The sequence below is a fragment of the Ochotona curzoniae genome, unplaced genomic scaffold (genome assembly GCF_017591425.1).
Source record: "Ochotona curzoniae isolate NIBS_2020 unplaced genomic scaffold, NIBS_Ocur_1.0 contig_1014, whole genome shotgun sequence".
Taxonomy (NCBI): domain Eukaryota; kingdom Metazoa; phylum Chordata; class Mammalia; order Lagomorpha; family Ochotonidae; genus Ochotona; species Ochotona curzoniae.
In genome coordinates, this window is record NW_024464920.1 from 50,764,504 (window position 1) to 50,787,270 (window position 22,767).

The 22,767-nt window shown below is 59.2% G+C and overlaps 1 protein-coding gene across 8 annotated transcripts; it reads left to right on the forward strand.

Annotated features, from left to right (window-relative positions):
• The first annotated feature begins 1,286 nt into the window (after positions 1 to 1,286).
• FAM118A (family with sequence similarity 118 member A) lies at positions 1,287 to 22,199 on the forward strand. 8 transcript variants are annotated; one of them, XM_040987397.1, is made up of 8 exons: positions 1,287 to 1,332; positions 9,702 to 9,757; positions 11,033 to 11,288; positions 12,613 to 12,834; positions 15,543 to 15,671; positions 16,510 to 16,795; positions 18,704 to 18,736; positions 19,172 to 19,415. In XM_040987397.1, exons 2-8 carry the CDS (start codon positions 9,711 to 9,713, stop codon positions 19,384 to 19,386), a joined length of 1,188 nt encoding a protein of 395 aa, XP_040843331.1. In that variant the 5' UTR covers positions 1,287 to 1,332; positions 9,702 to 9,710; the 3' UTR covers positions 19,387 to 19,415. The 8 variants fall into 8 exon arrangements, with proteins under 8 accessions (XP_040843331.1, XP_040843332.1, XP_040843334.1 ...); XM_040987398.1 differs by having other exon boundaries at positions 11,036 to 11,288; XM_040987400.1 differs by lacking the exon at positions 1,287 to 1,332 and adding an exon at positions 21,106 to 22,199 and having other exon boundaries at positions 9,004 to 9,757; positions 19,172 to 19,260.
• The last annotated feature ends 568 nt before the right edge of the window (positions 22,200 to 22,767 follow it).

Here is a 22,767-nt window from a genome sequence, read left to right on the forward strand (position 1 = left end):
CAGATTTAACCAATCAGGGGAGCTGCGGAATAATAACCAACCAGGAACTGAAAGTGTCTGCTACAGAGAGCTGCTACAGGAGCTGATGCGGAGCTGACATTACAGAGCCTGCTTGGGTCAACAGCATCTGAAGGTTACACTGTATTTGCTTTCCTCCCTGAGGGCGCCTGGAGCCACAGCAGGTCTTTCCTCTCTGTTTTCCAGGGATGCCCCTACCGAGTGATGTGTGGCAGGTGTCTTGTGGTTTTGACTTAAGAGTTCTCTCAGTGAAACCATCTGGGGAGAAGTGCTTGTGCCTCAGGGTCCTCTCACTGTGTCACCTTAGAGGGCTTTTCCAAAAGGACCAAGTCTTCAACTCGGGGGAATTAAAGGGACATCCAATGAATGCCCAAACCCAAGCATTCCCTTCTTATCACCGACATGTGAACGTTTTTTGCACATTCAGATGAGTTCTTTAGTTGGACATTGTTCCATTGCTTCCGGTCTAACCCCTGTCCCCCAGACCACCTCATTCCCTTCAGATCCCTGTGGCACCTTGACACCTGTGCACCATGGCCAGAGGCTGCTTCTCCTGCAAGTCCCAGCACTGTGCTGTCCAGTGTCCCTGCTGCTCATGCTGGTCACATCATGGGTGCTGGGGAAGCCAGGAGACAGACCGCAGAGGGGGTCTCAGAGCAGCTGGTTGCAATGTTCCAGGCTGAGGCTGAGGAGACCTGGGCTGGCGAGTGAGGGACACAGGTGACAATGGGCCACAGGGACCTTCCGGAGGCCAGACTTGGCTTCTGCCTCCTCCTGGTGTTCCTCTGGTCCCTCCTGGGCCCCCATGGCCTCCTGAGGCCTGGCCTCTGCGGTCCAAGGATCCTCCCCAGCACCTGTGTCCTTTCTGAGGGGTCACTGGGCCCCAGCACAGGGACAGGTGCTGGTGAGTTGAATTGTGCATCCTACCTGCCTCCCCATCCCCAGAGGGGCTTCTGAGCTTGCTTTTCTGCCAAATCTGGGTCACGGAGGCACTCGCCTGGTGGGCGGCCCAGGTCTCAGGCTCCGGCAGGTGCTCGGCTTGCGCGTTTGCGCATGGATGCGGCTGCCGATCTGCCTTCGGGCCCTCCACTTACCCATTCTACAGATGAGCAAACCGAGGGGCCGCGTCCCGCCGCGCGCATGCGCAGCAGGCCTCCCGGGCGCCGCGGGACGGTTGATCTGGGGCGGAACCCGGGCGCGACGGGGGCGGCGCGCGGCGGAAGGCTTTGCGGCGCGGCCCCGGGTGCGCGCGCAGGCCCCGCCCGGCGGAGAAGCAGCGGCAGCTGAGCGCGAGCTCGCACCGGCGGCGGGCAGGTGAGCGTCCGGATTCCCCACGGCGAGCCCCTTCCCTTGACCCCCCGGCCCTAGGCTCCCCGGGACCCCTGAGGCTGTGCCGCCTCGAGGGGCCTAGGACCCCTCTCCGCCGTGTCCCCGGCCGCCCCAGCACCCCCGGCACCTTGGCTCCCCTGCCCTGGCTGTGTCCCCGGCCGCCCCAGCACCCCTGGCACCTTGGCTCCCCTACCCCGGCCGTGGCCCCAGCCGCCCCCAACATCCCCCAGCGTCCTGGGTTCCGTGCCCCAGCTGTGTCTCTGGCTGCCTCCAACAGCCCCGGACCCTGGGTCCCCTGCCCCGGCTGTGTCCCTGGCTGCCTCCAACAGCCCCGGACCCTGGGTCCCCTGCCCCGGCTGTGTCCCTGGCTGCCTCCAACAGCCCCGGACCCTGGGTCCCCTACCCCGGCCGTGTCCCTGGCTGCCTCCAACAGCCCCGGCACCATGGGTCCCCTACCCCGGCTGTGTCCCTGGCTGCCTCCAACAGCCCCGGACCCTGGGTCCCCTGCCCCGGCTGTGTCCCTGGCTGCCTCCAACAGCCCCGGACCCTGGGTCCCCTACCCCGGCTGTGTCCCTGGCTGCCTCCAACAGCCCCGGACCCTGGGTCCCCTGCCCCGGCTGTGTCCCTGGCTGCCCCAGCACCCCTGGCACCATGGGTCCCCTTCCCCGGCTGTGTTCCCAGCTGCCCCCAGCACTCCCGGCACCCTGGGTCCCCAGCCCACCCCAGTGCACCCGCACGTGTCCCCTGCCCTTCCTGGGCCCTTGTGTGCCCTGTGGCTTCTCCGCCACCGCCCGGGGCTGCTCACCGACTGGAGTGCTGGGGACCTTGGGGTGCGGTGGTGGAGGTGGGGTGGGGGCGTCTGTGCAGAAGTGTCTGGCAGGTGGCAGCTTGGTGACCAGCCGGGTGCTGCCAGTGTGTTTGTGTTGCCTGTTCTGCGTTCTCTTTGGTGGAGCTGGCTTGGTTTTGAGTGACTAAGTGCCGATTCCTGGCGCCCCGGGGGAGAGGACGTCCCAGCTGTCCCGGGTACCCAGGTTGCTCTGAGTAAATGGTGGTACGGCCCGCAGCTGCGTGTGGGTAGGGTTCTCTGGCAAGTGAGGGGGTCTTTTTTTTTTTTTAATATTTAAACTTTTTTTTTATTGGAAAGTCAGATATATAGAGAGGAGGAGAGACAGCGAGGAAGATCTTCTGTTGATTCACTCCCCAGGCTGCCTCAATGGCCAGGGCTGAGCTGATCCCAACCAGGTGCCAGGAGCCAGGAGCCTCTTCCTGGTCTTCCATGTGGGTACAGGGTCCCAACGCCTTGGGCTGTCCTCGACTGCTTTCTCAAGCCACCAGCAGGGAGCTGGATGGGAAGTGGAGCAGCTGGGTTAAGAACCGGCACCCATATGGGATCCTGGTGCATGCAAGGTGAGGACTTTAGCTGCTAGGCTCTGGCGCTGGTCCCTGGGGAGGGGCCTTGAGGTGAGAGGGAACGGGTGCCTTGAAGGTTGGGCTGGGGCAGGTCGGGGAAGGCAGAGGCACCTCTGCCATAGCTCAGGGTGGCCCGAGAGGGGTCGTTGGTCCAGTGGGCAAGTACGGCAGTGCTCCCTGCCCTGGGCCCTGCCTTGAGTGGCCTCCCTGCAGAGTGAATGAGGATCTGGCTGAGCCGTCCGGAGGTGGCCGGGAGGTGCCAGGGAAGTGTTCCAGTGAAGGCCAGCAGGGTTTGGGATGGGAGTGGCCGGAACTGAGGCCTGGACGCTGTGTGGGGTTTCTGAGGTGGAGAGGAGGCCAGGCGAGGGAGGCAGTGGGAACTTGAGGGTGGCAGTGCTGTGTTTACTGTGGGAGAGACTCCGTGCAGGAAGCAGGACCAGGTGGGAGAAGAGGGGTGACCAGGGGTAACGTGGAGTCTGTCGGAGAACTTGTAGAGCCCTGGGTGTGCCTAAGCGGCAAGCCCTGACCCAGAGGATGATCCTGCCTCTTTCCCTGTTGGGCCTCACCCGGCTTAGGGTGTCTGTGTCATGTAAACTGGTAGGTACCCACCTAGGAGGGGCTCACTGCCCCCTCAGAGATGGGCCACGCGGAAGGTCACGCGGAAACTGGGGCTCCCCAAGTCAGCTTTGTCACTGCCGAGGCCAGGCGGGACCGGAAGGGGCTGGCACTGCAAGCAGGTGGCTTTAGCATCCACACAGTTTGTAAATCCTGTAAGCTAGTGGCTGACAGTATGGGTTAGAGGGTTGGCAGGGGGATTCTGCAGGACTGGGGTCGTTTGTGCCATCAAACTTGGATGGCTGATGGCACAGCTTCGAGTCTATACTGCCTGGCATGCTTGCCCCCAACTCACATGTGGGATTTTCCTGGTGACCGGCATTTTCCATTTCACCCTGTTGGCCTCCTGTGTTGCTGCCACCTGGGAGTTAGAAGGTGTCACTCACAGAAGGTGGGAGGGAGACGGGAGCTCCCCAGGGGTGAGGCCTTGCAGCTCGTACTGGTGGCCGCTGGCTCTCTTGCCCTGCTGCCCTCCTGTGCTGTGGCTCGTGTCCCTGCTGAGCCCTCCTCACCCCTTTCTGCCTCAACACCTGTGCAGGAAGCCTACAAAGCTGTGGGAGTTGTGCCTCCTCCCTGAGGCCTCTCCTGCACCACTGCCCTCTCCCCATGGCTTCCGGCAGGGCACAGGTGCGCGGTTGGGATTGTGGATGGACTAGGCTCTGTGGCTGCTGCTGGGCAAGGGGTGCTGGGCCAGAGGAGGAAAGGAGGGCCTTGGCCGAGGGACCCAGTGGACCAGGTGGTGGTGTGAGTCTGTGACGGGGGAACACGGGCCACGGCCTTGCCTCTCAGCTTTATGAAAAAGGGGGTTTGGTATGACTGTAAGGACCCCCAGCTCAGACTTCCTGCGATTGTAAGCATTATCACAAGTTTGCATTCTGGAGTGACTCCTTGGGCGGTGGTGGTCCCACCTGCCTTGGGCCGCATTTCGTTGTGTTTGTCACTCACTGGCCTGTCACTTGCTTAAGCGCTGTGTCGTGTCTCCTGGACAAGCTGTAAAATAGCGCAAGCTTTGGCGCATGGCAGGGTTCCCAGTAGACATACCAGGTATGTTTGTTTGCCTGGAAACACGTCAGGTGCATTGACGGCCCTGGTGTTGGGCAGGGCAAAGCTGTCTGGCATGCTGGCCTCCGAGCCCAGGCCAGGCACAGCCAGTGGCCTTGGGGACTGAATGCTTTGGGGGCCTGGATGTGCCTGGCGGTTCACCCTGAAGCCAACGCAGGCTCTGCTGGGGCAGCCATTGTTGCTGCTTCCAAAACACAGCTGGGACCTTTGCTTTTCCAGGAAAGGTCTGTTATTTGGGAGGTGGAAGGCTGGGAGGGAGCATGCCTCCTTGGCCTCTCCATTCCCCACATTCCTGCCAGGCCTGTGCTGATGCAGGGCTGCAGCCAGCAGCTGGTGTTCTGGTCTGCCTGAGGGTGGCAGACACCTGGAGCCAGCACAGGAAGGGAACTCGGAGACATCTGCCGGTCGTGGGACCCTTGGCCTCCAGGCCACATGCCCCTTCCTGACTCTTGTTATGCTGGGTTTTGTCTTCATCTTGCCTTGGGCACATCCACAAGCAACTCTGTTGGGGTACCGCTTTCCAGATACCCAGGGAGCCTTTGAATCCTAGCCAAGGGGGCTCTGGAATTCCTTGCACTGAGGACAAGCTTAGTAGCTAGGTGTCATGTTTTGAATGGAGGGTTTATTGTGTGTCCTTTTTCAGTTTGTGTGTTTAAGATTTAGTCATTCATTTGCAAGTCAGAGTAACAGAGGGAGAAGCAAATGCAGCTTCCTTCTGTTGGTTCACTCTGTGACGGCTGCTGTTTCACTTTGTGATGGCTGCTGGTTCACTTTGTGACGGCTGCTGGTTCACTCCGTGATGGCTGCTGGTTCACTCTGTTGACGGCTGCTGGTTCACTCTGTGACGGATGCTGGTTCACTCTGTGACGGCTGCTGGTTCACTCCGTGATGGATGCTGGTTCACTCTGTGATGGATGCTGGTTCACTCCATGATGGATGCTGGTTCACTCCGTGATGGCTGCTGGTTCACTCCGTGACGGATGCTGGTTCACTCTGTGATGGCTGCTGGTTCACTCCGTGACGGCTGGGCTGGGCAGAACCAACCAGGAGCTTTATTTGGGTCTTCTACGTGGGTGGCTGGGTTACACATACTCGGGCCAGCTTCTGTTGCTTTTCCCAAGCATTAGCAGGGATCTGGATGGGCAGTGAAGCATCTGGACACATGAGCTGAGGCCCATATGGAGTACTGGCATTGTGAGTCGTGGCTTTGCCACTATATGTGGGATTTTTTTTTTTTAAGAATTATTTTATTTATTTGAAAGGCAAGTTGAATCTTCTGTCTGATAGTTCACTCCCCAGATGGCTGCCACAGCCAGGGCTGGGCCAGGCCCAAGCCAGGGTCTCCCATATGGGTGGTAGGTACCCCTGGTTCTTGGGTCCCCTTCCTAGGTAGCAGGGCACCCTGAGACTGCAGCCTGGCATCCGTGGGATGTGGGCATTATAAGCAGTGTTAATGTGCTGCACCATGATGCCAGACCCTAACCGAGGCCTTCTGTTCTCTAAGTGGGCGACCCGTCCTGAGGATCAGTCATGGTTAGTTACCTTGACTGGATTAAGGAAAAGCTCGTCTTCTGGAAGAGCCTAGTTTTGGGTGTGTTTGGGAGGGACTTTCCGAAGGAGATTAGCCTGAGTCTGAGTGGACCAGGTGAGGCGCTCCCCCGGGGTGGTCTGCGGGTCTCGCTGGGACCTGGGCCAGTCGGCTCCTGCCAGGGCTCACACCCTTGCCAGCCCTCGTGGGCACTCCAGGTTTGGTTTCTCTGGTTGTCCCTATGTCCCAGGTCTCCAGTCTGCAGGTGGCCTGTTGTGGGCGTGCTCAGCTACTTCCTCTGCCTGTCTGCGCAGCGTAGCCATTCCGGTCTGTGGCATGACGAGGGGCAGCCCTGGGCACCAGTGATGGTTGAAGACCAGTTTGTCAGACCATGTTAGGTTGCTGGGTAGTTGAGCAGTGCTGAGTCAAAGTCGCTGCTGCCTCGCAGTGTGTAAATGCAGCAGCCCAGGACGTCGGCTGATGGGGTTCCCACCTGACAGACTAAGAAACGGAGGTTTGCTTGCTTAAAGGCAAAGTCACAGACCAACCCCTGGCTCGCTCCACACATGGCGCCAGTGGTTAGGGCTGGGCCGAGCCGAAGCCAGGAGCCTGGAAGGCCATCCAGGTCCCCGCATGGAGGACTTGGGCCGTTCTCTGCTGCCTTCCCAGGCGTCTTGGCAGGGAGCTGCATTGGAAGTGAAGTCGCTAGGATATGGACCAGCGCTATGCTATGGGCTACTTACCCACGGCACCCACTGTGCGTCCCAGAATGGAGGTTTGGGGAGTGATGGTGTTTCCTTGGCTTTAGACCTTGTCGCGCTTCCAGCGTGGGCATGAGCAGGCTGGCATTTTCAGGGCTGAGCCTCCCCTTTGCAACTGTGGAATCTCATGTGGACCCAACTCACCGGAGTCCACCTGACCCCGACAGGTCCCTTGTGTTAGAAACACGCCTGCCGGGTGCTCCGGGAAGCTTGCCTGGGGCCCAGCGTATCTGCCTCCATGTAGTTCCCATCCCCAGGGTCTTCCTGACATCCAGCATGCTGTGACAAAGGGGACTTGTGGGCATCAACTCTGAGTCAAGGAGGAGGTGTCTCAGTGGCCACGGGGCCCCCGTCTGCAGGGGCTGTGAGCTCGCGAGTCCTGGCTGGGTTGGGAGCTTCTAGGCCCCAGCAGCCACTGGCTACCTAGATCCTGGAGACTTCCCTGGTGCCATCAGCACAGTGGCTCTGGGCACGGTGATGGGAGTGACCTGCGTTGCCAGCAGCTTTGTTCTTGGGGCTATGCCAGAATCTGCCCGTTAGTGTCAGGGGCCTTGTGTGACTGTGAGTCTGGGTCCGTGTTCTGTCACCCTGTGGATTGGCTGCTGATGAGTTCAAGAACAGAATAAATGAAATGTGGAGAGCATCTGTTCTCTGGCTGGCTGTGTGGCTTGAAAGCTCTTCGCTCTCCTGCTTTTTGTGTTGTTTGATTTGGATTTGTTTCCCAAATGCCCGCCAGCGTGAGCAGGAAGCTGGCTCCCAGGTGGAGCTGGGGTGCGAAGTGGCTGTCCCGGGCAGCTCTCCGCCCTCTCGTGCTGCTCAAAGCCTGAGTGCGTTCCCTTGGGAATGAGACATCCTCCTGAAGGATGCTGAACGGATGGCCGAGGGAGCATGTGGCTCTGAGCGAAGCAGTCAGCCTTGCGTCGCTGCGTGACTTGAGCCAGGAAGCCACGGCCACTTTGGGTGAGGTTCCGGTCATTTATAACCCCTCCCTGGGACGCCTCCTGAGGGCAGCATCCCGGGTCCTCCGCCCCGCTCCATCACACTGGGGCTGAGTCTCCAATTTGTGGTGCTTGGGGCATACCACACCCATAAAAGCCAGGGACTTCCTCTCTGGTCTCCACGTGGATGCACGGGCCCACACGCTTGCTTGGGTCATCTGCTTTTCCAGGGACGTTAACAGGGAGCTGGATTGGAAGTGGAGTTTCTGGGACTCGAGCCAGCACCCGAATGGGATGCTGGGACTGCTGGCAGAAACTTTATCTTACATCATGGTGCCAGCTTTGCAATTTAAAATTCTAAGCAGAAAATGTCCTCGTTAGATGTTAGATGTTAGTGGCTTTGGATAAAAAGACTAGCTGTGTCTAAGACTGCCTTGGAGCTCGAGTTAATTTCAGGAAATGCCGGTAGGTCTCTGGAAGAAAAGGGGGCGGGCTTGCAAGGATGAATTGGCACGGCGCCAGTACTGCCGAGGGCATGGTTGCCAAGGGAACCGGGAGACGCAGCGTCTGAGAGGGCTGTGCGGGCGGGCTGTGCCTGGTGTTGGGGCGTGAGCATGGTGCTGGTGCCGCTCGCCTGCTGAGACTTCAGGACCTCAGGGTCATTTCTAGGTTGCTGTGAGGTTTGTCTCTATTTATTAGCGCTGCTGAAAAACAGGAAGTGAGGTAATATCTTTCTACACGAGTGTTAAGATGAACCGTACATGTCCAAATATGGGCGGCTGTGCAGCTCGCCGTTGTGGGGTCACCGTGCTGACGTCTAGGAGGGCTGGCTACTCCAGCGCCTAGGTCCACGTCCCCGGGGCCTGCCGAGGTGGGTGGCCGCGCGTTGGCTTTGGAACGCTGTCTAGAACCTTCCAATCGAGGCCAGTGCTGAGGCTGGCGCTCTGCGAGCAGCCGCCCTCCCGGACTCAGAGCATCATCTGAGTAAGTGCTAGGCATGCCGCGGGCTTGTTCGGGAAACTTGGAAATCACTTCATTTGGGCGTTCAGGACAGCCTGCTGAGCCGTGATTTGTCTAGACTTTTTGGCAGATGTATAAATATACTATTTAGGCCTTGAATTTATAGCTTTAGCCACGACTGTGGAGAAGGAAAAGCAGTTGAAAGGTACCCGAAGCTCCAGGTGGGTTTTTAAATCCTTCCCTAGTGTGGGTACCAGTGTAGGGTGTAGGGTGCGGTGTAAGGGTGTAGGGTGGGGTATAGGGTAATGGTGTCGTGTGCAGTGTAGGGTGCGGTGTAGGGTGAGTGGGTGCGTGGCTTCTTATGGTTCAGCCTGCCTGTGGCTGTTTACAAATGTTCTGAATGTTGTGTGGAGGGTGCTGAAGTAAACTTCTTTCCTGAGGCTGCAGGGTCTGGATTATTTGCTGGGGGGTTGGGCAGTTTAGTCAGCTGATGAGCACCCCCCCATTAACTTTGCAAGTAGAATAGAGCCGGAGGGTGGGGTGTCCCCAGAGTTGTGGCCTGCAGGGGAGGCCAGGTGAGGCCTGCCGGGGCAGCTTGCACCTGAGCCGTTCCGATGCGCAGAACCTGAGCCTCGGAGATGGCAGCCGCCCACCTCCCTGGTGCAGGACGACTGTGGTCTGTCCCTGGGCCCTTGGTCCTGAGCTGCTGGCCAAGTTCTGAAACATGTGAGTAGGGGCTGGATTGGAAGTGGGGCAGCAACTGCTCGGTGGCCGGCGGCCCCATACCTGCTGGGGACCCGTGTCCTGGTTTGTTCTGCCACTTGCCTCTTGTGGGAGTCTCTCTATTCCTGTGCCCTGGAAGCCTCTCCGAGGGTGGAGGCCCCTGTGTGCGACCTGTGGGTACCACTCTCGGGGCTCGCTGCACGGCTGGAGACGTGAGCAGTACAAGGTTAGGAGCAGGTGGCTCAGCAAACCCCTGGGACATGTGCTTGAAGAGTCTGCGCCTTAATGCCCTTGCTGGGCGCAGCTGATCAGAGAACTTTCTAGAGCATTTCCTTCCTGATGTGCATTTCTCTTCAGGATCCACAGATGGAGTCAGTGGAAAAGACAGCAACTCGAAGTGAGCAGAAGTCCAGGTGAGTGAGTCCAGCACCGCCTCCCCTCCAGCTTTGGGGCGCTCGGGCACCTGTGTGGGTCTGCTGGTGTGACTTAGAGCCATACAGGGGGAATAGAAGCGCTGGGGTAGGAAGGGCTCTCGAGGGCCCCTTGCTTCCATGTAAGGAACATTCTGGAAGGCATTTTCTGTCAGGGAAGTGACCATGATCTGGTTTCCAGACAAGGCAGCGTGCCTGGACAGGGGTCACCCCTGAGGCTGGCGGGGGGGTCACCCCTGGGGCTGGCGGGGGGGTTACCCCTGGGGCTGGCAGGTGGTCACCCTGGGGCTGGCGGGGGGTCACCCTGGGGCTGCGGGAGGCAGTGTGGCTGTAAACGGGGCTGGGTTGTGCCTGTCGCGCAGTGATGTGTGCGCAGGCCACACCAGCTGCCCTCTTCCCTGTCCTTGGAAGCAGAGGTCAGTAGGTCGTCATGGTTGTGTTTATTCTTACTTGAAACACGTGTATAGGCAGATGTGCTGCCAGGTGTGCCCCAAATGCCTGTGAGAGCCAGGACTGAGCCAGGCGGGAGCCTGGAACGCCACACGGGTGGAGGGGCCGCAGGACTGGAGCGCCCATCTTCCTCCCAGGTGTGCATTGGCATGGGACGAAATGGGACTTGAACTAGGCACTCCCGTGTCCCACGTGGTATCCTTTTTTTTTTTTTAAGATTTATTTATTTTTTATTGGGAAGTTCAATTTACAGAGAGAAGGAGAGAGAGAGAAAGATCTTCCATCTGCTTGTTCACTCCCTAAATGGCTGCAATGGTTGGAGCTGAGCCAATCCGAAGCCGGGAGCCAGGGCCTTCTTCCAGGTCGCCCACATGGGTACTTTGGGCCGTCCTCAACTGCTTTTCCAGGCCACTAGCAGAGAGCTGGATGGGAAGTGGAGCAGCTGGGTTAAGAACCGGCACCCATATGGGATCCTGGTGCTTGCAAGGCGAGAACTTTAGCCACTAGGCTACCATGCCGGGTCCCCCATGATCCCTGGGCTGAATTTCCACCCCCACAGTGGGTGTCAGTGATTGGCAGTATCGGGGCAGTTGAAGTCGGTGTGCTTTTCGTGGCTGTGGTCACTCGCACTGCAGCCCCTCAGGCTCCCCGAGGCTTTTCCACGCGCAGGTGGGACGTGAGCAGGAAGCAGCACGGGAGCCGGGTCCAGGAGCAGGAGGAAGGGACAGCATGTGCCGCAGGTGGCCATGCCACAGTTCTTGCTAGATTCCTCTGTTGATTCCCCTTCCTGCCTCCCTTGTCTTTAAGTAGGAAGTTCCTGAAGAGCCTCGTCCGGAAGCAGCCGCAGGAGCTGCTGCTGGTCATCGGGACGGGGGTCAGTGCGGCTGTGGCCCCGGGCATCCCAGCGCTGTGCTCATGGCGGAGCTGCATCGAGGCTGTCATCGAGGCCGCAGAACAGCTGGAGGTGCTGCACCCGGGTGATGTTGCCGAGTTCCGCAGGAAGGTGACGAAGGACAGGGACCTGCTGGTGGTAGCCCATGACCTGATCCGGAAGATGTCCCCTGTGAGTCGAGGCACAGGGGCTGGGCAATGTGGAGTCCATCTCTCAGCAGTCGGGGCCACCTGTGCTCGGGGTGTCTCTTGATGAGCTTACCCAAGTTGGAGTCCTTCTTGGGCGCCATGGTGTTTGTGGGGTTGGCCACATCTCTAGATGAGAACGGACCCAAGGCAGCAGGCAGGGTGGGAGAAGGGACAGCTGCCATGCCTAGGCAGATGTGTCGGGACAGGGAGGAGGAGGATGGTACCGCTTCCGGCACTGTGGGGGGTGTCCCTGGGCAGGTGCACAGGTGCGGGAGCTGCCGGCAGCTCCTTCGTGCTTCCCGGGCCGTGCAGTCACTCCCTCAGAATGGGGACATGTGAGGAACCTTCTGGGTGGGTTCCCACGTAGGAATCACGGGAGACAGCCCAGAGTACCCACGGGGACCCTGGGCCCCTTGCCGTGGTGATGGACGTGGTCTGGCCCCTGGGAGGGGAGAGGATGTGGACAGGCCAGGCTCGTGCCAGGAAGTTGCAGGCCTGCTTTGTCACCTCCTTGTCCTGAGGGACAGCCCTCGGGCAGCCTGGCCTCTGCATTTCTGTAGACCGTCCTTTTGGCTGCCAGCTCCACCCACCCGTGTGCTCTGGGGCATCTGTGGCAGAGTTGATGCCGCCAGGTGCAGCTGTGTGGCCCTTGGGGCTGGACGTGCTGACTCTGGCTCTTCCAGGCAGTGTGGAGGGATTGTGGAGCGCGCCCAGGGCCCTTGAGCTCTGAAGGGGCATGTGAGGGGGATGGGTGGCATTGTTTGTTTATGAAAGTCCCGTGAGGAGTTGGGCACCACCTATGTGTTGGTAGTGTGAGAACCAGCGAGCAGTGTGGACACGGCTGGTCCCAGGAACTACAGCCTGCTGCCGCACCCCCGTTTCTCCCCAGGCCTCCCAGCTGTTGTGCCCCTACTGCAGGTTCTGTTCCTCTCACGAGGATGAGGGCAGCTCTTGTCTGTCCTGCACGGTCCCTGCGCCATGCCAGACCTGTGTCCACCTCACCTGAGCGCGCTCCTGTGTGCCGAGGAGCCCAGGGTACCTGAGGCCCTGCTGACCCTGTCATCGCTCCGCTCCTAGCCTGGCCTGCCCAGGGCCCTCACGCTCTGGCCTTTGCATTGGTGGTCCCTTGCCCGGTGCCCTGGCTGCCCCATGCTGGCTGTAGCGGTCTCTCCCCTGTGGCATTTGTCACTCTGCCTGTCCTTGATCAGCCCCTCCCTGAGGCAGACACCATTGTGCTTTGCACCTGTCTGGGGGCTGCAGTGGCTGAGGGTGGATTCGTTAGTGACCCTGGCTGCTCCTCTCTGCAGCGCACGGGCGACACCAAGCCCAACTTCTTCCAGGACTGCCTGATGGAGGTCTTCGACAGCCTGGAGCAGCACATCCAGAACCCCGCGGTGCTGCAGGCTATCCTTCGCCTCATGGACAGGGGCACCATGGTGCTGACCACCAACTACGACAACCTGCTGGAGCTGTTTGGACAGCAGCAGAGCAAGCCCATGGAGTCTCTGGACCTTAAGGACAAGACCAAGGTAAGCCGAGGGCCCCCGAGGAGCAGCTGGGAGGACAGGGGGCTGCCGAGGGCCCCCAAGGAGCAGCTGGAAGGATGTGGGGCTGCCCAGGGCTCCTGAGGAGCAGCTGGGAGGACAGGGGGCTGCCGAGGGCCCCCGAGGAGCAGCTGGGAGGACAGGGGGCTGCCGAGGGCCCCCGAGGAGCAGCTGGGAGGATGTGGGGCTGCCGAGGGCCCCCGAGGAGCAGCTGGGAGGACGGGGGCTGCTGAGGGGTCTCCTGAGGACACCTGGGAGGATGGGGGTGATTGCACTGGCCTGCACATGGCGGCCTTTTGCACGCCTGAGGGTCACGCTTTGCACCTGCCCTTTTGGCTCTGTGTCCTGTGCCGGGGACATGGGTCTCTCCGTGGCTGTCAGGACTGGCTGGTTCAGGGTCACAGTGCAGCCCAAGGTTTTCAGCCCCGGCTCCGCAGTGCTGTTCTGTATCTTCCAGTCTTACACTGTGTGACAGTAACACTAGCAGACAACCAAAGCCTTTCTCTCTGCTCGGGGCAATTTTGTAATTAAATCCTACATTGTATTCTTTTGTCTTCCTTTGTTTATTTTCTCAGGACAGATTTCTGGAAGTTTCAGGTGAGAGGACATGTGGATTTTAGGGTGTAAAGGACCATAATATGTATTTTACACATTTAATAAGGGTTTTAGGGTTTTTTTTTTCATATTTTTTGAAAAGCCAGAGATCTTTTTTTTTTAAAGATTTATTTTTTATTGAAAATTCGGATTTACAGAAAGGAGAAACAAACAGAAATAGATTGTCTGTCTGCTGTTTCACTCCCCATGTGGCCTCACCGGCTGGTGCTGAACCAATCCAAAGCCAGGAGCCAGGAGCCTCCTCCAGGTCTCCCACACGGGTGCAGGGTCCCAAGGCTTTGGGCTGTGCTTTACTGCCTTTCCAGGCCACAGGCAGGGAGCTGGATGGGAAATGGAGCAGCCGGAACACGAACTGGAACCTGTTTGCAGCGTGTACACGGCTAGGATTTAGCCACTGAGCCAGCGGGCCAGGCCCTGGAAGTCAGAGACCGTCCATCTGCTGTCACTCCCCAGCTGGCCGCAGTAGCCAGCGCTGGGCCTGGCTGAAGCCAGCGGCTTGGAACTTGAGGGGCCACTCACTTGGGCCGTCTTCTGCTTTTCCAGCACATTAGCAGAGAGCTGGTTCAGGAATGGAGCAGCTGGGACTTGAACCCATCTGCAATGCCAGCGTTGTAGTTTAACCATAGTGGCAGCCCCTTCCTTCCTTAAACAAGAAACACGATGGTGATGTTTACATAGTCGATCAGGGGGGAAGGATCTAGGCTTAGGGAGAAGTGAGTCTGATCATTGTTTTCAAGCTTTATTTCTTCCCATTTCTGTGGGGAGGGGAGATAAAGGAAGAGGCCACACCCAGCCTCCCAGCCACCCCACAACCCGAGGAGGGGAACGGCCACCGATACCAACCCAGGGTCACCATGTGGCCACGCTCTGAGGGTTCTGCCTGGGTGCAAGCAGTAGTTGCAGAATGCTGTTGATCTTGCCGGTCTGTGGATGAGGAATTCCTTGAACGTCCACTGCTGAAACCATCGACCTTAGAGTCTCCAGTCATTGCTTGGCTGGGGTAGTTGCCATATGTTCTGTCTTCCATTCTCTGCTGCGGTGCCACATGTCCTCTGCAGGCCCCAGGGAGCCACCATGTCCTATGAGCACCATGCTCTGCCGTCTAGCACTCCATCCTCTACACCGAGGAGGACCAGTTCTCCTAGGTGGGCCCATGGACTGGGCACCCACCCTGCAGGGGGGCCCAAGAACCTGGACCAGGTGATCTGAGCCCCACCAGAACCCCCAACCCTGGGGCCCATGGACTAGGTACCCACCACACAGGTGGGCTCAAGGACCTACCTTTTAAGATTTATATATATTTGAAAGGCAGATTTACAGAGAGAGAAGGAGAGACAGAGAGAGACTTTGCATCCACTGGTTCACTCCCCAGATGGCTGCAGTAGCCAGGGCTGGGCCAGGCTGAAGCCAGGAGCTCCCACGTGACAGGGCTAATCACTGCGGTCACCGTCTGCTGCCCTCTTGAACCATCAGCAGGGAGCTGGATCGGAAGTGGGGCAGCCAGGACACAATAAGCTGACCCCTGTGTGCAATGGGCATCCCGGGCAGCGGCCTTACTGATTAGGCCCCAGTGGGGCTGAAGCAGCACGAAGTACACATCGGCCAGCATGGGGCCCAGCGTGGTGTCCACAGCCTGTGGCTGAGGTTCTGTGGATCCTGCGAGTGTGGGCCCTGGGGCGGGGGTGATGGCTCCGGCAGTCAGCTCCTGCAGAGACTCCTGGAGGCCTGGTTGGGGCTCCGGCTCCTGTCACTGCAGGTGCTTGGGGTGTGAAGCAGCGGGGTGGTGTGGGTGGGCTGGGAGGCTCGGAAGACTGTGTGAAGGAAGCGGTGTCTGAGAGTTGGCTGTAGTTGCACAGGTTGAAGACTGATTTTCTGCTTGGTTGTCCTCAAAGAAGAGCTTTTTGGTATCATGGCAAAAAGGAGTAACGCCGACAGATGGGCTTCTTCTGTGTTTTAAAAGTGTAATTTTACACTGAAACATTTTTCTTACTCTTTGCAAGATAGATTTGAAAGTCTGTACTTGCAGTTTAGGGAACGTTCTTACCTGTGAGGTAACTCTCCATCCTGGCCTTGGCTAGGTCCTGCAGTGGGCGAGAGGCCACATCAAGTACGGGGTCTTGCACATCCATGGCCTGTACACGGACCCCTGTGGGCTGGTGCTGGACCCGTCGGGGTACAAAGATGTCACTCAAGACCCAGAAGTGATGGTAAGCGTCTTCTGGGGCACACACACAGGGGTGGTGTCCCTGGGGACTTGGGTTGCCACCTGCCACTTGCTGTCCCTTCCCCTGGAGTGGCCCCTCCCTACGGGGTGTGGGGATGACCACACCCCATGTTCTCAGTCACAGCCACCACTGGCCCAGGAAGGAATGCATGGTTCTACAACACCGGTCTGTACTTCCTGTCTACGTGTCTCTTGCCTCTTCAGGGCTTTGTCCCCTGAGGGCTCTCCTGACACCCTGAGCAGAAAAAATGGGGAAAGTCCAGGCCTCCCAGAACCTTCTAGGGGCCTCCATGCTAGCACCTGCAGTGGCACCGTCTGTGGGCTCATCACCCGCGCAGGCGCTCGCTCCTCCATGTAGGGCCCAGGCTAGTGCCAGCTGGCACTGTGGCACCTGCTGCTGGCACTGATGGCAAACTCCTGCGCCCATGACAGGGTCCCCTCCTCACCTAGACCCTGTGCTCCTGGCACCCTCCCCTTCCCACACCCCTAATGCGCTGAGGGCGCAGCTGGCAGGTCTCACACTGCGCCCTGTGACCCTCCTGGTTTTGTCTCTCCCCTGAACAGTTGTCCACCCACAAGGCGATGGCAGCTGGGGACTGGCAACAGCAAGTGCACCTTGGTGCTGGCCACTGCCTGGGAACCCAGCAGCTTCCCCTGGTGTGCCGCCCACCAGCCGGGCAGGGCAGGCTTGGCACCGTGGCTGCCAGTCAGTGCCCGGTGGAGAGTGCCCTGCCCTCTCCTCAAAGCACACACAGGCGGTGGTGGGCTGGGTGCCTGCAGGCTCCCGCTGCCTCTTCAGCCCACGTTTGTGGCCTTTCCAGGAAGTCCTGCAGAACCTGTACCGCACCAAGTCCTTCCTGTTCATGGGCTGCGGGGAGACGCTGCGCGACCAGATCTTCCAGGCGCTCTTCCTGTACTCGGTGCCCGACAAGGTGGACCTGGAGCACTACATGGTGGTGCTCAAGGAGAACGAGGACCACTTCTTCAAGCAGCAGGCTGACATGCTCCTGCATGGCATCAAGGTGGTGTCCTACGGGGACTGCTTCGCCCACTTCCCGGGCTACGTGCAGGAGCTGGCCACGCAGATCTGCAGGCAGTCCAGTCCAGGTATGCGTGGGCTCCACCTCCCTGGGCAGCCCTGCTCGTCCTGCTGCCTGCTCAGGCCTGGGGAGATGGAAGTTGCATGCTGTGAAACACCCATATTTTACCTCTGTTTTGCTATGTTTTAACTACTGTGTGACTTTTATTTCTCTTTTTAGGATTCATTTAGTTGAAAGGTAGGGTTAGAGAAAGGTCTTCCAATTGCTGGTTTGCTCCCCTAATGGCCACAATAGCCAGGGCTGGGCCAGGCTGAAGCCGGGAGGCAGGAGTTTTTCCTGGGTGTTGTACATGTGTGTGGGGGCCCAAGCCAGAAGGCCTTCTGCTGCTTTCTCAGCCACATTAGCAGAGAGCTGACTTGGAAGTGGAGCATCCGGGACTTGAACCAGTGCCTGTACAGGATGCTGTTTAACCTGATGTGGCACAGCACTATTTCCGTCTGTGTGAATTAGAATGAGAAAATTGGGGAACTGATGTGCTGGTGACCGCCCAGGAGTGGCCTTCGGACGCGTTCGCAGGTGGACACTGTGGAAGGAGGTCACGGCAGCCCTACTGGTCCTTCTGAAAATCTGCCACATGGTCCCCGCTGTGACGTTTTATAAGTTACAGCTTCAGCACTCGCAGTGCTGGCCGCAGTCCTCTTTTGGGGCGTGGGCTGGTGCAGCGGTGGGACTGGGTGGAACTGCTGCTGCCGCCTGGGGAAGCCTGCTCTCCTGTTTGGGGCCTGGATTCAAGTCCCGGCTCCACTTCCAGTCCAGCTTGCTGTGATGCAGACCCCAGGGGTGGTAGGCAGGTGGATGGGCAGTCTGTCCATCCTCTGTCATCTGGCCTATCAAATAGAAGTTAAAAAACAACCATTGCCCCCATTACTTTGCTGTTCGTGGAATGGCAGCTCAAGTGGCCCGTTCCCTCGCTTTTAGCTCCCTCCCACAGTCCTGTGCAGGCGTCTGGGTTTCCTGTTGCGAGGAGCTGGCAGACGGTGCAGAATTTTCCAGGCTTGCTGACATCCATTTTTTATGGTACCAGACCCAGCCGTGAATGCCCTCATTCTGAGGAGGATGGCATTGAGCAGGCACCCAGGAGTCTCGGCCACTCCTGGAGGGCCCGAGTGTCCGCTAGAGGCCCTCACCTTTGTAAGATTTCCATCTGTGACAGGCAGAGTCAGGGATGGTCCATGCCCCGGGTCACCCCACAGTGCCTGTGACGGCCAGAACGGAGCTGCAGTGTGGGCACTCAGTCCTGTTCTCCACTTGGTGTGGGGGGGTAGTACCTGAGTGCTGAGTGCAGGAGCAGAGCCAGGAGCCTGGGCACTCCCAGTGGGCATGTGGGCAGCCAGATACCTGCTCAGGGCCGGTTGCTGTCTCTGTGTGGCACAGAGAAGCTCACGCCCACACTGGACTGCTCCAGATGCCAGTCCTGCACTTGCCTGGTGTTTTCTGGGATGGTCTCCGTTGGCACTCACTGTATGAATTACAGATGACAGGACGAGCCCAGCCAGAAGGGTGATTGTCCGGTTTGTTTCCAGGGACTTTTTGACTGGGCTGGCATGCTGGCTGCTCATGCTGCCCTGTCTGCTGCCAGCAGTCTCTGCTGGTGCACACACAAGCCTGCCAAGGCCCCTTTCCTGGACCCTGGCAGCTGGCGGGGCGGGGGGCAGTTTCATAAATTGCCTGAGGTTGGGAAGCTGCTGGGGTGTGTAGTCGGTGCCTTGTGTACCCACTGAGGAGGAGGACTCGTGTACCCACGGTCAGGCCCACTGCCAGGGCGCTCACGTGGATGCTGGCAGGCGCCAGCCTGCTCTGCCTGGTTGCTCAGGGAGGAGGGCTGCACGGGAGCTGCGCTGTCACTGTCCTGGTGGCGCAGGTGCACTTCCTAGGCCAGCGGGCAGGCGCTGCTAACACACACTCTCTCCTTTAGATGCTGAGCGCGTGGACAGCACCACGTTATTGGGTAAAGCACATCTTAATTTTGGCTCCACCTTTCCTTGTCTTCCTGTCACTGCTGGGGGAGTCGGAAAAGTCACACAGACTGGATGGCCTGCGGGCTAGATGGGGCAGGGAGGAGCCCCTTGCTTCACCTGCCACGCACGGGCAGGCACAGCCTCATCCTTCCCGGGTCTCTAGCCACAAGTCTTGTTCAGCCTTGGGGGTGACAGCGGCCCAGGAGGGCCATGAGGGGCTCAGCTTCCAGCACTAACTTCCCCTTTGGCTCGGGAAGTATGTGCCCCTGCCCAGTGGCCCTGGAGCTGGGAAGGAGGGCAGCTCAAGCTCTACCCTGGACTTCCCCTTCCCCCTTGGGGCTTTTCCTGTGTTCAGTGTGGGTGACGGGCACTCGGCGAGGTGTGACTGGAGTGGGGACACGCTTCCTAACATTTGCCTCTTTCAGGTAATGCGTGTCAGGACTGTGCCAAGAGGAAGTTAGAAGAGAACGGAATTGAAGTGTCCAAAAAGCTCCGCCAGTCGGACAGCGGTACGGTGAGCGCTGCCGCTGTGGGTGCCTGGCTCGGTCTGGCCAGCCTGGCACTGGGGCTGCTGTGCAGGCTATGTTCTAGAACCAGGGCAGATGTGGCTGGGCCCCTAGAATCCGTTCTCAGATTTTAATTGGAGAGTCAGAGACACACGGAGCTCCCATCTGCTGGTTCACTCCCGGACAGCCACAACAAATGGCCAGAAGCAGGCTGGGGCAGCCCGGAGCCAGGAATGTGGCCCAGGTCTCGCAGTCCATGGCAGCAGGTGTCCTGGCCCAGCCTGCCATGTGCCCTGGCCCCTTGGCCCTCTTCTCCTGCTGCCTACTGAGGCCTCTCAGCATTGATGCTGCTTTTCCCTCATCAGATGCCTCGTTTCCCCTTGTTCGGGAAGCACCATGGCTCTCATGGCTCTCAACACACATTCTCCCAGAGACCCTCGGGTCTCGAGCCACCTGCCTGCTGCGTGGGTGCCTGGCGGGTGCTCTCCTTGGGACCTGGGGTGGCCGGGGCTGCCCTGGGTGGACACTGGGTCACCCCTGCGCTGGCTGCTAGGTGGATTCCTGACCTGCTTGGCCTGCGCTGGCGTCCTCCCCTTCTTGTCACCGTCCCTGGCCGCTGTCCCCTGCACTGATTTCTATCGTCTCGGGTTTTCTGTCTTCATGTTTGATGTGACCTTGGCCTTCCTGGAGCTTGGTTACTCTGTGTTGACTCAGCCTGTGTCCAGCTCATGTCTGAGTGTGGGGACAGTGCTGCTGCAGTGACAGCTTTGCTTTCATACCTGAGGGGCAGCCTGTGGCATACAAGGCTGACAGGAGGTGCATGCCTTGGCAGGGCACGTTAGAGCAGCTGGTAAGGGCTGGGCATCACTCATCCAAATGTGAAACCTTGGACTGTCAGGTTTGGTAGGTCAGTGTGTGGAAACTGGTCAACCCTGAGCCTTCTGCGCCGCCAGGGGGCGCTTGCCTGCAGCATTGAGTCATGCAGCAAGCACTTCCGTGTAGACCAGCCAGTATGGTGGTGTTTGCTTTTTGATTTTTAAAAATGTATTTATTTGAAAGGCAGAGTTAGAGCGATCTTATATCCATTGGTGCACAGTCCAGATGACTGCAGTGGCCAGGAGCCAGGAGCTTCCTGCAGGTCTCCCACGTAGGCTGTTGTGTCCCCCCCGGCACATCAGCAGGGAGCGGAGTCAGCGGTGGACAGCCGGACTAGAGCTGGTGCTGCAGACGGAGGACAGTGCCAGCCCCCGTGAGCCGGGTGTTGACAGTGGCTGCCTGCAGCCCAGGGTAGGGGTCAGCTCCCCATCCTGATGTCCTGTCAGTCTACGGAGTCTCTGGATCTGCAGCCTCTCGGCTCAACCTCTTTCTGGCCTTCAGCAATACAGATCAGGAGCCCAGCCGCTGACACGCGGGGACAGAAGCACTGGCCAACGTACTGGGTGGCTCCTGGCACTGGGCATCGAGCTGCAGCTCTCCTGTCACCCGCTGGCAGCCCTCAGCACAGCTTGTCTCTGCTGCCGCTTTCCTGCTGGCTAGTACTCTAGTACCCCCTGCACTGGGTGGGGTGCAGATGGCACAGGGGCCAGATGTGGCCCTGAGGCTGCCACCCATCTGCCCAGGCCACACGCGTGGCTGGAGTTGACAGTGTGCACGGGGCCTTGCTGTCTTTCGCAGGCTGCTGTCCATGTGTATGCCACTGTGTCCTCAGCTGTTGCAGCATCCATGTTCATGGGCTAAGATGTCCACATGTCCCCTATGGGGTCCACCTGAAGTCATCACGTGAGCGGTGTGAAGCAGTTTGTCTGCCAAGTGCCCCTCAGGGCCAGCCTGACACTGTCTCCTTGTGTTCACAGATGATGCTGGAGGGTCCTGAGCTCTGTGAAGCCCGTCAGACCTGAGACTTGAAGACCAGCCTCGCCACCACAGTGCCACGACCCAGCACGCGGTCTCAGCCGGGAGCCCCCGGCTGTGTTGTTACATGGCCGGTGCTCGGACCCGCATCAGGGACTCTGGAAGGACTGATGGACAGCCGCCTTAGGGCCCAGCCCGTGGGCAGGCGTCCCCGGTTCCCGCTGGGTGCTCTCACACGCCCTATTCCTGAGGAGATGAGACCAAGACCATCCCTGCAACGGGAGCTGCCGCGGAGAACTGGGCCCGTGTGGTGCAGGTTCTGTGTCGAAGCCTGTTGCCGGGGAACGTGTTGTGTGGGGGTTGCGTGTTAAGTAGTAAAGGAGTAGACACTCCAGGCACAGTCCGCCAGTGAAAATGTCTCGTTCCTTGTGCTTCGGAAACAAAGGACAGGCCTGACTGCTGCTGTGCGGCGTGGGTGTCATGGACGAGCCGGGGGCTGAGTGGCGAGGCCCAGCATGTGACTGGGGAGGTACAGGCGAGGGTGAGACGAGCAGCGAGCTTTCAGGTGACACCTTCTGAGCTTTCCAAGTCTTTACCTCGGGGTAAGAGCTAATAACCGTTCTTATCTCCTAAGATACTCTTGCTGGGCCGTGTCCAGGGAGCGCAGGGAGGCTGCAGGCGCCCTGCATGTCTGGGGCTCACGACTTCCAGGGGGTGCTTCCTGCCATGCCCCGTGATGTGCCCACTGATGGCACTGCAGCTCAGTCAGGCCCAGACAAAGAGCAGGACCCATGCAGGCCGCGGGGGTGCCCGGGAGAGATGCCTGAGGCCTGCTGAGACCGGTTTCCCCTCTTTGAAGCACGGACAACAAATCTTTGCTGCTGTTCTGGTCATAAATAAAGCTTAAAGTGTGGCCTTGTTTGCTGAGGTCTCAAAAACTCAAATGGTGCATTTTGAAAGATCTATTGACTGTGAAGGCAGAGTTCTGTGGGCTGGGTGGGCTGGAGCTGCGAGCGGCAGCTGTCTGGCCTTCCCAAGGGCTGGCAGGCTCTTAAGCCGTCTCCAGGGGGTCTTCCCAGGTGTGGGTCGGGCTGGGCCTGGCATGGCACCTCACTGGGCTACCATGCTGGCCCTCATTACTGCTGCTGAGGGTGGTTCATTTAGAAGAGCTGGGCATCGCACCTGCGGCCTCCTGGCATGCTTACACAGGTGTGATGCCAAACCCTGTGCTGGGTGGGCGTGGCTGGCAGGACCTGCTGGGCAAAACTCTGTACATGCCCAGTTGCCTGGTTCCCTTGAATTCTGAATCTCTTGTGTCCTTCCCACAGGCAGGATCAGGTGCCATGCTCTGCCCAGTGTCTGCACCTCTCTGCCCCGTGCCCTTGGGGCTTGGGAGTTGGACTGGCCTAGCAGGAGGCGACAGGTGCCCCGTGCCTGTGCGGATGGAGGCAGGCTTCTAGCTGGCGGCATGACAGACACGCCTGTCACACACAGGATGGGCTCACAGCACTGACCACCCCCGGGGCAGGCAGTCTGCTGGCCAGGCAGAACGCTGAGGTCCCCGGGAGGCAGTTCTGTAGCAGCAGCAGAGCAGCCAGTCGGCTTGTTTTGGTGTGAGATGGACAGGCTTCATTCCCGCGCTTGCCAGTGCGTGAGAGCCATGA